Source organism: Ranitomeya variabilis, chromosome 5, assembly GCF_051348905.1.
Source record: "Ranitomeya variabilis isolate aRanVar5 chromosome 5, aRanVar5.hap1, whole genome shotgun sequence".
Classification (NCBI taxonomy): Eukaryota; Metazoa; Chordata; class Amphibia; order Anura; family Dendrobatidae; genus Ranitomeya; species Ranitomeya variabilis.
The window spans coordinates 672,577,945-672,593,462 of NC_135236.1; the positions used below are offsets into that span (position 1 = coordinate 672,577,945).

Genomic DNA, 15,518 nt, shown 5'->3' on the forward strand with positions numbered 1-15,518 from the left:
TAGTTGTTCCTCACAGTTAGTTGTGACTCCCCTCCCTTAGTTGTTCCTCACAGTTAGTTGTGACCACCTTCCCTTAGTTGTTCCCCCCCAGTTAGTTGTGACCGCCCTCCCTTAGTTGTCCCCCCAGTTAGTTGTGACCGCCCTCCCTTAGTTGTCCCCCCAGTTAGTTGTGACCACCTTCCCTTAGTTGTTCCCCCCCAGTTAGTTGTGACTGCCCTCTCTTAGTTGTTCCCCCTAGTTAGTTGTGACCGCCCTCCTTAGTTGTCCCCCCCAGTTAGTTGTGACCGCCCTCTCTTAGTTGTTCCCCCTAGTTAGTTGTGACCGCCCTCCTTAGTTGTTCCCCCTAGTTAGTTGTGACCGCCCTCTCTTAGTTGTTCCCCCTAGTTAGTTGTGACCGCCCTCCTTAGTTGTTCCCCCTAGTTAGTTGTGACCGCCCTCCCTTAGTTGTCCCCCCAGTTAGTTGTGACCGCCCTCCCTTAGTTGTCCCCCCAGTTAGTTGTGACCACCTTCCCTTAGTTGTTCCCCCCCAGTTAGTTGTGACTGCCCTCTCTTAGTTGTTCCCCCTAGTTAGTTGTGACCGCCCTCCTTAGTTGTCCCCCCCAGTTAGTTGTGACCGCCCTCTCTTAGTTGTTCCCCCTAGTTAGTTGTGACCGCCCTCCTTAGTTGTTCCCCCTAGTTAGTTGTGACCGCCCTCTCTTAGTTGTTCCCCCTAGTTAGTTGTGACCGCCCTCCTTAGTTGTCCCCCCCAGTTAGTTGTGACCGCCTTCCCTTAGTTGTTCCCCCCAGTTAGTTGTGACTGCCCTCCTTAGTTGTCCCCTCCAGTTAGTTGTGACCGCCCTCCTTAGTTGTTCCCCCTAGTTAGTTGTGACCGCCCTCCTTAGTTGTTCCCCCCCAGTTAGTTGTGACCGCCTTCCCTTAGTTGTTCCCCCCAGTTAGTTGTGACTGCCCTCCTTAGTTGTCCCCCCCAGTTAGTTGTGACCGCCCTCTCTTAGTTGATCCCCCTAGTTAGTTGTGACCCCCCTCCCTTAGTTGTCCCCCCAGTTAGTTGTGACCGCCCTCCCTTAGTTGTACCCCCTCCTGTGTAAGTCCTAGTCTCCTGATGATGGCGGCGCCCCCTCTCTGCACTCCTCGGACATTCCTCATCCTCTTCTCGCAGCGATTTTGCTCTTCAATAAAACATCAAAGATTTTTCTTCCAAGTGTCGGCAGGAAATCTGAGTAATTACCAGGAGATCGTCCGAAAGGAGCAAAACCGGCAAAAGAAAACTTCTAAAATGCGCGGCCACATGGGCATACATGTGTTGTTGTTTTTAAAGGGACGCGCTCCGATTTTTCCCCCAGAGAGCCTCCTCAGTATGACTTCTTTCTCTCTGTCCCCAGCTCCAGAACCAGCTGTCAGAGCTGGACGAGGACGATCTGTGCTACGAGTTCAGGCGGGAGAGATTCACGGTGCACCGCACTCACCTCTACTTCCTGCACTACGAGTACGAGCCGGCGGGTGACCACTCCGACGTCACACTGGTGGCCCAGCTGTCCATGGACAGGTATGTGGAATGTAACAGCAGTTCATAAAGCCACCACTAGGGGGAGCACACTGCATACAGTTTATACTGGCTGTATACGTCTTGATGCAGTGAGCTCCCCCTAGTGGTGACAGCAGGCAGAAAAAATATCATTTATTGAGTTTGGAAAAAAAACAAACAGATCTTCCCTATGATATATTAAGAAGTTAATCCAACTGTTTTCTATTTATTGGCAGCAAGCAGAGATCTAGAAAATGCCGAGATTCTTCTCTTCTGTTCTAGGCTCCAGATGCTGGAAGCCATCTGCAAACACTGGGAGGGCCCCATCAGCCTGGCCCTGTACCTGTCAGACGCTGAGGCCCAGCAGTTCTTACGTTACGCACAGGGCTCCGAGGTGCTGCTCAACCGACGCAACGTGGGCTACCACATCGTCTACAAAGAAGGACAGTTCTACCCGGTCAACCTGCTGAGGAACGTGGCCATGAAGCACGTCAGCACACCGTACATGTTCCTCTCCGACATAGACTTCCTCCCTATGTATGGACTCTATGAGAGCCTCAGGTAACGATAGAGGCAGCGGGGCAGGTCACACGTCCGCTACCAGTGTTATAGTAGTTATATTCCTGTACATAGGGGGCAGTATTATAGTAGTTATATTCTTGTACATAGGGGCAGTATTATAGTAGTTAAATTCTTGTACATAGGAGCAGTATTATAGTAGTTATATTCTTGTACATAGAAGTAGTATTATAGTAGTTATATTCTTGTACATGGGGCAGTGTTATAGTAGTTATATTCTTGTACATAGAAGTAGTACTATAGTTACTTTCTTGTACATAGGAGCAGTATTATAATAGTTATATTCTTGTACATGGGACAGTATTATAGTAGTTATATTCTTGTACATAGGAGCAAGAGAATAGTGAACAATTCCAGAACCTTTATTAAGGCAGAAACACGAAAGGTCCATATAATCCACCACACAAAGGATAAAATAGTCCAGAACACGAATGCAGTTCAGTAACAGGGTAAAAGTCCAACAATCCAGCAGACAGAGGATAAAAAATGGTCCATATGCTTCCCCTTCTCTCTGACGTGCTGTGTTCACCTCATTCCACACAAAACTGACTTCCCCTCAGCTCCTGTCCTCTCCTTATGTCCAGGAGTAGTCAGACAGGTTGGGATGGTTTTCAGGCCTCCCACACCTGACAAAGGTGCCTGGTGGATTAAGGCACTACAGGGGGTCATTGTTTCAACAAGCTAGTTCAATATGTCATTAGCATATTAGCAAACAGGTTTATTCACTGACCTTGTGGAGAGATAACAGTACAGGAATGTGGGGGCTGATATCAGATGGCAAATAACAGCAATTCATCAATTGGCAAATAACTCATACTACAAGAGAACACCATGATAATCAGTAAAATATAAATATACACAAAATGATACCCACATAGCATATCACACCATCACAACCTCTCCCCCCTCATAATAAGTGAGCACGCTATGAGGTCTACAAAGACCTCTGGCCTGCTCACTTTAGTCCACTTTGCTCCACTGTTTATAGTTCCTTGTACAATGGCTGCAATAATCATGAGCACTTGTCCATAAATTCCCGGGTCCTGGATTTATGGTCATACCAGGTTTTTTTACTGGACTGGGCCGTTCGCTGATGTTCATTAGGCAAGGTAGCTAGCTGGGTGAGACAGTCTCTGAACTCTAGAATGTAGGAAATGATGGGCGTTCCGGTATCTGCGATATCTCCCTCCAATTGTTCTTTCAGAAGAGTGAGAGGCCCACGGACCTTCTGCTCCCACAAAATGACTTTGTAACTCCTCAATGTCATTTCCAAGGAGGATATCTGCAGGAAGTCCTCCCATAACTCCAATCCAACACAGTTTTTCTCCAAAACCAAAATCCAAACGTACCAAAGCTCGCTGAATATATTTACGGACACCCCCCTCCAGGACAATGTGAATTCCCAGACCCTGGTGAATTGCCTTGGGTCGAACCACACGGGGTTCAGCGATAGTCAGGATTGCCCCCGTGTCTCTAAATCCCGACACTTTGTATCCATCAATTAAGACATCCTGCAGGTGGCAATGCCGTTGCTCTGTATTTCTGATGGACAAAGGCCGGAGTCCGTACACTCCAGCAGGGGTATCTATGGTGCCGTGGTCAGTGGTCCACTCTGGTGAGGGTGGTGGTTCCTCTTCCTCAGGCGGGATGGATTGCACAAGATGTACTGGACGAGGTGGGGCTGCGTGAGGCTCCCTCTGAATCCTTGAGGGACAGCCAGACTGCAAATGTCCAGGTTGCCCACACCCGTAACATCTCCTCTCTGTGATACCCCCAGGTCGTGGTCGGAACTGTTGGGGCCCAGGATTGTGAGCTGTGATTGTCATCGGCCTGCGGCTGGGTGGAGGGGCAGATATAATCGGAGGGGGACGGGGCGCGGTCGAAGGCCGTGGTTCATTGTCCAGAAGCCTCCTCCATTGCGGTCGGATAGTAAGGGCTTCATCGGCCAGGGCTGCAGCTCTATCCACGGTGCACGGCGTGCGCTCCCGGACCCATTCCCGTACCTCTCCGGGGCACTTGGCAAGAAATTGTTCTATAAGGAAAGCCTGTATAACATCTTCCAGCCATCTCCGACATGCCTGGGACATCTTATGTGCATACATCCTAAACGATTCCCCCGTAGTTCATGGGAGTTCTCAGAACTTGGCCCTATATGAGTCTGGGGTGATAGCTTGGTAATCCAGGATAGTCCGCTTTACAATGTTATAATCCCAATTCCGCTGGCAGTCAATGGTTCGGTAAGCCTCCGCCATGCTACCGTTCAGGAGTCCCACTAACAAATGCATCCAGCCAGAGTGGGGCACCTCCATCACAGCACACTGCTGCTCAAAGTCCTTGAAGAACCCCTCCACATCTCCGGAAGCTTCATCAAATGGCTTAAACTCTGTCCGGGTGATCCGTACAGGCTCCCGGATCGTGGGGTTTACATTCCACATTGCGTTACTCCCTATTTCGATCTGCATTGCTTCTTGTCTCCGCTGTGCCTGGCGGGCAGCTTCCTCCTTGTACTCCTGAGAGACGCCTGGGCCCAGAACCGCCATCTCTTCTTCGTACCACACCACCCACTGGCTTTTTGGGGTGGGGATCACTGTCTCCTGCGCTTGTCCTTCAGACATATGGGAGGAGGTGGTCTGGCTGGCACCCACCAGTAGATCAATTAAGTCTTCTTTAGTCAGTCCCTGGTAGTTCAGGCCCAGGTCTCTGGCTCTCTCCTGTAAACTGCATACAGTCCAATTTCTGTACTCACTCTGTGTGTGGTTCTCCATTAGGTTACTGTTATGATCCTAGTGGCAAGGATCGCAAGTAGGACTAGCTAAGTAACTAAGCCGACTACAAACTCTGGGGAAGTGGTAACTGAATTGACCGCAACCTGATCCTATCCGCAAACAACTATAGGCAGCCGTGGAACGTTACCTGAAAATCCTAGACGTCTCTTCACGGCCTGAGAAACTGACTATTCCTAGAGGGAACGAAAGTCCTCACTTGCCTCAGTGAAATGACCCCAAAGATATAGAATAGCCCCCCACAAATATTAACGGTGAGTTAAGGGGAAAGCACAAACGCAGAGATGAAATTAGATTTAGCAAATGAGGCCCGCTAACACTAGAAAGCAGAAAATAGAAAGGGAACTGTGCGGTCAATTAAAAACCCTATTCAAAATATCCACGCAGAGATCGCTCGAGCCCCCGCACCAACTAACGGTGCAGGGGAAGCAACTCTGTACCCCAGAGCAAACCAGCAGAAGAAATCACATATTAGCAAGCTGGACTAAACTCATCATACACAGAAATCATATTGCAGACTGATGAGCAAAAAATAATTAAACAGAACTTAGCTTCTCCTGAAGAGACTGAAACCGAAGATAATCAGGAGTAATCAGAATAGCACTGAGTACATTGACAGCCGGCAACAAGTGGAAGTGAAACAGAGCTAAATAGGAAACTCCCAAGTGAATAACGAGGCAGCTGATCAGCCACAGACCCGCAGGATAACAAACAAAGCCACCAGGGGGAGCCCAAAACAAAAGTCACACAATACCACCTGTGACCACAAGAGGGAGCCTGAAAACAGAGTTCACAACAGTACCCCCCCCCTTGAGGAGGGGTCACCGAACCCTCATCAAAACCCCCAGGGCAATCAGGGTGAGCCACATGGAAGGCACGAACCAAATCGGCCGCATGAACATCAGAGGCGACAACCCAGGAATTATCCTCCTGACCATAGCCCTTCTATTTAACCAAATACTGAAGCCTCCGTCTAGAAATACGAGAATCCAAGATCTTCTCCACCACGTATTCCAATTCTCCCTCAACCAGCACAGGGGCAGGAGGCTCAACCGGAGGACCCACAGGCACCACATACCTCCGCAACAACGACCGATGAAACACATTATGAATAGCAAACGATGCTGGGAGGTCCAAACGAAATGACACAGGGTTAAGGACTTCCAAAATCTTATAAGGACCGATAAACCGAGGCTTGAACTTAGGAGAGGAGACCTTCATAGGAACAAAGCGAGAAGACAACCACACCAAGTCCCCAACGCGAAGTCGGGGACCCATACAGCGACGGCGGTTGGCAAAGCGCTGAGCCTTCTCTTGTGACAGCTTCAAATTGTCCACAACATGATTCCAAATCTGATGCAACCTATCCACCACAACATCCACTCCAGGACAGTCAGAAGGCTCCACCTGACCCGAGGAAAAACGAGGATGAAACCCCGAATTACAAAAAAAAGGAGAAACCAAAGTAGCAGAACTAGCCCGATTATTAAGGGCAAAGTCGGCCAACGGCAAAAAAGTCACCCAGTCGTCCTGATCAGCAGAAACAAAACATCTCAAATAGGTTTCCAAGGTCTGATTAGTTCTTTCGGTTTGGCCATTCGTCTGAGGATGGAAGGCCGACGAAAAAGACAAATCAATGCTCATGTTAGCGCAAAAGGTCCGCCAAAATCTAGACACAAACTGGGATCCTCTGTCGGAAACAATATTTTCAGGGATCCCATGCAAACGAACCACATTTTGAAAAAACAGCGGAACCAACTCGGAGGAGGAAGGCAACTTAGGCAAGGGCACCAAATGGACCATCTTAGAAAAACGATCACACACCACCCAGATGACAGACATTCTCTGAGAGACAGGGAGATTTGAAATAAATTCCATGGAAATGTGCGTCCAAGGCCTCTTCGGGACAGGCAAAGGTAACAGCAAACCACTGGCTCGAGAACAGCAAGGCTTAGCCCGAGCACAAATTCCACAAGACTGCACAAAGGAACGCACATCCCGCGACAAAGAAGGCCACCAAAAGGACCTGGCCACCAAATCTCTGGTACCAAATATTCCAGGATGGCCCGCCAACACCGAAGAATGAACCTCGGAAATAACTCTGCTGGTCCATCTATCCGGGACAAACAGTCTCTCTGGTGGATAACGGTCAGGTCTATCCGCCTGAAACTCCTGCAGCACTCGTCGCAAATCTGGGGAGATGGCAGACAAAATCACCCCTTCTCTGAGAATACCAGCCGGCTCTGAATCTCCAGGAGAGTCAGGCACAAAACTCCTAGAAAGAGCATCAGCCTTTACATTCTTCGAACCAGGCAGGTACGAGACCACGAAATCAAAACGAGAGAAAAACAACGACCAACGAGCCTGTCTAGGATTCAGCCGCTTGGCCGACTCGAGATAAATCAGATTCTTGTGATCAGTCAAGACCACCACACGATGCTTAGCTCCCTCGAGCCAATGTCGCCACTCCTCAAATGCCCACTTCATAGCCAACAACTCCCGATTACCGACATCATAATTCCGCTCGGCAGGCGAAAACTTTCTTGAAAAGAAAGCACATGGCTTCATCACAGAGCCATCGGCGCTTCTCTGTGGCAAACCAGCCCCCGCTCCAATCTCGGAAGCATCAACCTCGACCTGGAAAGGAAGAGAGATATCTGGCTGACATAAGACCGGAGCCGAAGAAAACCGGCGCTTCAGCTCCCGAAAGGCTTCCACAGCCGCAGGAGACCAGTTAGTAACATCAGAACCTTTCTTGGTCAAATCCGTCAAAGGCTTAACAACACCAGAAAAATTAGCGATGAAGCGACGGTAAAAATTAGCAAAACCCAAGAACTTCTGAAGACTCTTAACAGATGTAGGCTGAGTCCAGTCATGAATAGCCTGAACCTTGACTGGGTCCATCTCAATAGTAAAGGAGAAAAAACGAAACCCAAAAAAGAAACCTTCTGGACTCCAAAAAGACATTTTGAGCCCTTCACAAATAAAGCATTGGCATGCAGGACCTGAAACACCATCCTGACCTGCTTAACATGGGACTCCCAATCATCAGAAAAAAACAGAATATCATCCAGATACACAATCATAAATTTATCCAGATATTCGCGGAAGATGTCGTGCATAAAAGACTGAAAGACAGAAGGAGCGTTAGAAAGTCCAAAAGGCATCACCAAGTACTCAAAATGGCCTTCGGGCGTATTAAATGCAGTTTTCCATTCATCACCCTGCTTAATACGCACAAGGTTATACGCACCACGAAGATCTATCTTGGTGAACCAACTAGACCCCCTAATGCGAGCAAACAGATCTGATAACAATGGCAAAGGATATTGAAATTTGACCGTGATTTTATTTAGAAGGCGATAATCAATACAAGGTCTCAGAGAACCATCCTTCTTAGCCACAAAAAAGAACCCCGCACCAAGAGGGGAGGAGGAGGGGCGAATAAGTCCTTTCTCCAAAGACTCCTTTATATAACTCCGCATGGCAGCATGCTCCGGCACTGACAAATTGAAAAGTTGTCCCTTAGGAAACTTACTACCAGGAATCAAATTTATAGCACAATCACAATCCCTATGAGGAGGTAGAGAACTGAGTTTGGGCTCATCAAATACATCCTGGTAGTCTGACAAAAACGCAGGGACTTCAGAAGGAGTGGATGAAGCAATTGACACCACAGGAGCGTCGCCATGAATTCCCTGACAACCCCAACTTGACACAGACATTGCTTTCCAATCCAGGACTGGATTATGAGTCTGCAACCATGGCAGACCCAACACGACAACATCATGCAAATTATGCAGAACAAGAAAGCGAATCACCTCCTGATGAACAGGAGTCATGCACATGGTCACTTGTGTCCAGTACTGAGGTTTGTTCGTAGCCAATGGCGTAGCATCAATTCCCCTTAGTGGAATAGGGAATTTTAAAGGCTCCAAAACAAAACCACAGCGCCTGGCAAATGACAAGTCCATCAGACTCAGGGCAGCACCTGAATCTACAAAAGCATTAACCGGGTAAGATGACAGGGAACAAATCAGGGTAACAGACAAAATGAACTTAGGCTGTAAAGTACCGATGGTGACAGATTTATCAATCTTTTTTGTGCGCTTAGAGCATGCTGAGATAACATGAGCTGAGTCACCACAGTAAAAGCACAACCCATTTTGCCGTCTATAATTTTGCCGTTCACTTCTGGTCAGAATTCTATCACATTGCATAGACTCAGGTGTCTGTTCAGAAGACACCGCCAAATAGTGCGCAGGTTTGCGCTCCCGCAAACGCCGATCAATCTGAATGGCCAGAGTCATTGACTCATTCAGACCTGCAGGCGTAGGGAACCCCACCATGACATTCTTAATGGCCTCAGAAAGACCTTTTCTGAAATTTGCAGCCAGGGCACACTCATTCCACTGAGTAAGCACCGACCATTTCCGAAATTTCTGGCAGTACACCTCTGCTTCATCTTGCCCCTGAGAGAGGGCCAATAACGCTTTTTCAGCCTGGTTCTCAAGATTAGGTTCCTCATAGAGCAATCCAAGGGCCAGAAAAAACGCATCAACACTGAGCAATGCCGGATCCCCTGGCACCAATGCGAAGGCCCAATCTTGAGGGTCACCACGCAAGAAAGAAATAATAATCTTAACTTGCTGAACGGAATCACCAGAGGAACGAGGTTTCAAAGAAAGAAACAATTTACAATTGTTCAGGAACCTAGATCTATCTCCAAAAAACAACTCCGGAATAGGTATTCTAGGCTCTGACATAGGACTGTGAACAACAAAATCCTGAATACTTTGTACCCTTGCAGCAAGATGATCTACACTGGAGGCCAAACTCTGAATATCCATATCAGCAGCCGAGTTCAGAGCCACACCAAGACTAATAGGAGGAGAAAAGCTAGACACACAGCAGCTAGACACACGGCAAAAAAAAAAAAAAAATTCTCAAGGCTTATTTTCTCCTGCTTCTGCCATGCAATTAACACTTTACCGGCCGGCTGTACTGTTATGATCCTAGTGGCAAGGATCGCAAGTAGGACTAGCTAAGTAACTAAACCGACTACAAACTACTTGGGAAGTGGTAACTGAATTGACCGCAACCTGATCCTATCCGCAAACAACTATAGGCAGCCGTGGAACGTTACCTGAAAATCCTAGACGTCTCTTCACGGCCTGAGAAACTGACTATTTCTAGAGGGAATGAAAGTCCTCACTTGCCTCAGTGAAATGACCCCAAAGATATAGAATAGCCCCCCACAAACATTAACGGTGAGTTAAGGGGAAAGCACAAACGCAGAGATGAAATTAGATTTAGCAAATGAGGCCCGCTAACACTAGAAAGCAGAAAATAGAAAGGGAACTGTGCGGTCAATTAAAAACCCTATTCAAAATATCCACGCAGACATCGCTCGAGCCCCCGCACCAACTAACGGTGCGGGGGAAGCAACTCTGTACCCCAGAGCAAACCAGCAGAAGAAATCACATATTAGCAAGCTGGACTAAACTCATCATACACAGAAATCATATTGCAGACTGATGAGCAAAAAAATAATTAAACAGAACTTAGCTTCTCCTGAAGAGACTGAAACCGAAGATAATCAGGAGTAATCAGAATAGCACTGAGTACATTGACAGCCGGCAACAAGTGGAAGTGAAACAGAGCTAAATAGGAAACTCCCAAGTGAATAACGAGGCAGCTGATCAGCCACAGACCCGCAGGATAACAAACAAAGCCACCAGGGGGAGCCCAAAACAAAAGTCACACAATACCACCTGTGACCACAAGAGGGAGCCTGAAAACAGAGTTCACAACAGGTTACGCTCTGTTGATCCCACTGCTTGCCACCAGTTGTCACAGGGTCCTACTCCGATACCACACAATCAACAGAGCAAGAGTATAGTGAACAATTCCAAGACCTTTATTTAGGCAAAAACAAGAAAGGTCCATATAATCCACCACACAAAGGATAAAATAGTCCAGAACACGAATGCAGTTCAGTAACAGGATAAAAGTCCAACAATCCAGCAGACAGAGGATAAAAAATGGTCCATATGCTTCCCCTTCTCTCTGACGTGCTGTGTTCACCTCATTCCACACAAAACTGAATTCCCCCCAGCTCCTGTCCTCTGCTTAGGGTACCGTCTCACAGTGGCACTTTTGTCGCTACGACGGTACGATCCGTGACGTTCCAGCGATATCCATACGATATCGCTGTGTCTGACACGCAGCAGCGATCAGGGACCCTGCTGAGAATCGTACGTCGTAGCAGATCGTTTGGAACTTTCTTTCGTCGCTGGATCTCCCGCTGTCATCGTTGGATCGGTGTGTGTAACAGCGATCCAACGATGCGTTCGCTTGTAACCAGGGTAAACATCGGGTTACTAAGCGCAGGGCCGCGCTTAGTAACCCGATGTTTACCCTGGTTACCGTCGTAAATGTAAAAAAAACCAAACAGTACATACTCACATTCCGGTGTCCGTCAGGTCCCTTGCCGTCTGCTTCCCGCACTTACTGACTCCCGGCCGTAAAATGAAAGCAGAGCACAGCGGTGACGTCACCGCTGTGATCTGCTTTCACTTTACGGCCGGGAGTCAGTCAGTGCGGGAAGCAGACGGCAAGGGACCTGACGGACACCGGAATGTGAGTATGTACTGTTTTTTTTTTTTTACATTTACGACGGTAACCAGGGTAAACATCGGGTTACTAAGCGCGGCCCTGCGCTTAGTAACCCGATGTTTACCCTGGTTACCCGGGGACCTCGGCATCGTTGGTCGCTGGAGAGCTGTCTGTGTGACAGCTCCCCAGCGATCACACAACGACTTACCAACGATCACGGCCAGGTCGTATCGCTGGTCGTGATCGTTGGTAAATCGTTTTGTGAGACGGTACCCTTATGTCCAGGAGTAGTCAGACAGGTTGGGGTGGTTTTCAGGCCTCCCACACCTGACAAAGGTGCCTGGTTGATTAAGGCACTACAGGGGGTCATTGTTTCAACAAGCTAGTTCAATATGTCATTAGCATATTAGCAAACAGGTTTATTCACTGACCTTGTGGAGAGATAACAGTACAGGAATGTGGGGGCTGATATCAGATGGCAAATAACAGCAATTCATCAATTGGCAAATAACTCGTACTACAAGAGAACACCATGATAATCAGTAAAATATAAATATACACAAAATGATACCCACATAGCATATCACACCATCACAAGCAGTATTATAGTAGTTATATTCTTGTACATGGGGCAGTATTATAGTAGTTATATTCTTGTACATGGGGCAGTATTATAGTAGTTATATTCTTGTACATAGGGGGCAGTATTATAGTAGTTATATTCCTGTACATAGGGGCAGTATTATAGTACTTATATTCTTGTACATAGGGAGCAGTATTATGGTAGTTATATTCTTGTACATAGGGAGCAGTATTATAGTAGTTATATTCTTGTACATAGGGGCAGTATTATAGTAGTTATATTCTTGTACATAGGGGCAGTATTATAGTAGTTATATTCTTGTACATAGGGGCAGTATTATAGTAGTTATATTCTTGTACATAGGGGCAGTATTATAGTAGTTATATTATTGTACATAGGGGCAGTATTATAGTAGTTATATTCTTGTACATAGGGGCAGTATTATAGTACTTATATTCTTGTACATAGGGAGCAGTATTATGGTAGTTATATTCTTGTACATAGGGAGCAGTATTATAGTAGTTATATTCTTGTACATAGGGGCAGTATTATAGTAGTTATATTCTTGTACATAGGGGCAGTATTATAGTAGTTATATTCTTGTACATAGGGGCAGTATTATAGTAGTTATATTCTTGTACATAGGGGCAGTATTATAGTAGTTATATTATTGTACATAGGGGCAGTATTATAGTAGTTATATTCTTGTACATAGGGGCAGTATTATAGTACTTATATTCTTGTACATAGGGAGCAGTATTATGGTAGTTATATTCTTGTACATAGGGAGCAGTATTATAGTAGTTATATTCTTGTACATAGGGGCAGTATTATAGTAGTTATATTCTTGTACATAGGGGCAGTATTATAGTAGTTATATTCTTGTACATAGGGGCAGTATTATAGTAGTTATATTCTTGTACATAGGGGCAGTATTATAGTAGTTATATTATTGTACATAGGGGCAGTATTATAGTAGTTATATTCTTGTACATGGGGCAGTATTATAGTAGTTATATTCTTGTACATAGGGGGCAGTATTATAGTAGTTATATTCCTGTACATAGGGGCAGTATTATAGTACTTATATTCTTGTACATAGGGAGCAGTATTATGGTAGTTATATTCTTGTACATAGGAGCAGTATTATAGTAGTTATATTCTTGTACATAGGGGCAGTATTATAGTTGTTATATTCTTGTACATAGGGGCAGTATTATAGTAGTTATATTTTTGTACATAGGAGCAGTATTATAGTAGTTATATTCTTGTACATAGGGGCAGTATTATAGTAGTTATATTCTTGTACATAGGGGCAGTATTATAGTAGTTATATTCTTGTACATAGGGGCAGTATTATAGTAGTTGTATTCTTGTACATAGGGGCAGTATTATAGTAGTTATATTCTTGTACATAGGGGCAGTATTATAGTAGTTGTATTCTTGTACATAGGAGCAGTATTATAGTAGTTATATTCTTGTACATAGGAGCAGTATTATAGTAGTTGTATTCTTGTACATAGGAGCAGTATTATAGTAGTTATATTCTTGTACATAGGAGCAGTATTATAGTAGTTATATTCTTGTACATAGGGGCAGTATTATAGTAGTTATATTCCTGTACATAGGGGCAGTATTATGGTAGTTATATTCTTGTACATAGGGGACAGTATTATAGTAGTTATATTCTTGTACATAGGGGCAGTATTATAGTAGTTATATTCTTGTACATAGGGGCAGTATTATAGTAGTTATATTCTTGTATATAGGATCATTATTATAGTAGTTATATTCTTGTACATAGGAGCAGTATTATAGTAGTTATATTCTTGTACATAGGGGCAGTATTATAGTAGTTATATTCTTGTACATAGGGGCAGTATTATAGTAGTTGTATTCTTGTACATAGGAGCAGTATTATAGTTGTTATATTCTTGTACATAGGAGCAGTATTATAGTAGTTGTATTCTTGTACATAGGGGCAGTATTATGGTAGTTATATTCTTGTACATAGGGGACAGTATTATAGTAGTTATATAGTTGTACATAGGGGCAGTATTATAGTAGTTATATTCTTGTACATAGGGGGCAGTATTATAGTAGTTATATTCTTATACATAGGGGCAGTATTATGGTAGTTATATTCTTGTACATAGGGGACAGTATTATAGTAGTTATATTCTTATACATAGGGGCAGTATTATAGTAGTTATATTCTTGTATATAGGAGCAGTATTATGGTAGTTATATTCTTGTACATAGGGGCAGTATTATAGTAGTTATATTCTTGTACATAGGGAGCAGTATTATAATAGTTATATTCTTGTACACAGGGGCAGTATTATAGTAGTTATATTCTGGTACATAGGGGCAGTATTATAGTAGTTATATTCTTGTACATAGGGGCAGTATTATAGTAGTTATATTCTTGTACATAGGGGGCAGTATTATAGTAGTTATATTCTTATACATAGGGGCAGTATTATGGTAGTTATATTCTTGTACATAGGGGACAGTATTATAGTAGTTATATTCTTGTACATAGTGGCAGTATTATAGTAGTTATATTCTTGTACATAGGAGCAGTATTATAGTAGTTATATTTCTGTACATAGGAGCAGTATTATAGTAGTTATATTCTTGTACATAGGAGCAGTATTATAGTAGTTATATTCCTGTACATAGGAGCAGTATTATAGTAGTTATATTCTTATACATAGGGGCAGTATTATAGTAGTTATATTCTTATACATAGGGGCAGTATTATGGTAGTTATATTCTTGTACATAGGGGCAGTATTATAGTAGTTATATTCTTGTACATAGGGGGCAGTATTATAGTAGTTATATTCTTGTACATAGGGGCAGTATTATAGTAGTTATATTCTTGTACATAGGAGCAGTATTATAGTAGTTATATTCTTGTACATAGGGGCAGTATTATAGTAGTTATATTCTTGTACATAGGGGCAGTATTATAGTAGTTATATTCTTGTACATAGGGGCAGTATTATAGTAGTTATATTCTTGTACATAGGGGCAGTATTATAGTAGTTATATTCTTGTACATAGGGGCAGTATTATAGTAGTTATATTCTTGTACATAGTGGCAGTATTATGTACTGTGACATCTTCTTTATTCTGTCCTGGATAAATACCGTTTGATGTTATTGCAGTAATCTCATATTTCTGTGATAAGTAAATAATGGGGGGTTGTATTACATTTCCACCTAATTTCTGTGCAAATTGATGGTTTCCACTTGTGATAATATGTTTGTAAACACATTCCGAAAATTACGTCTGAACAGACAGGACACATTACGGAAACATCTTCTGAGGGTTCGTTAATAAATGTACAAGGTCTTTGATGTTTCGCTCCTTTGGGGAAAATAAAAATAATAAGCGCCTCCTGTATATGGATGTTACTTTGTGCT

General features: G+C 44.3%; 1 protein-coding gene across 1 annotated transcript in view; it reads left to right on the forward strand.

The window, feature by feature from the left end:
* Positions 1-15,518, forward strand: part of LARGE1 (LARGE xylosyl- and glucuronyltransferase 1) — a 431,493-nt gene that overhangs the window by 402,919 nt on the left and 13,056 nt on the right. The window contains exons 11-12 of the mRNA XM_077266800.1: positions 1,380-1,543; positions 1,805-2,083. Coding sequence (XP_077122915.1) covers positions 1,380-1,543; positions 1,805-2,083 — 443 coding nt within the window. The remainder of the gene's footprint in view (positions 1-1,379; positions 1,544-1,804; positions 2,084-15,518) is intronic.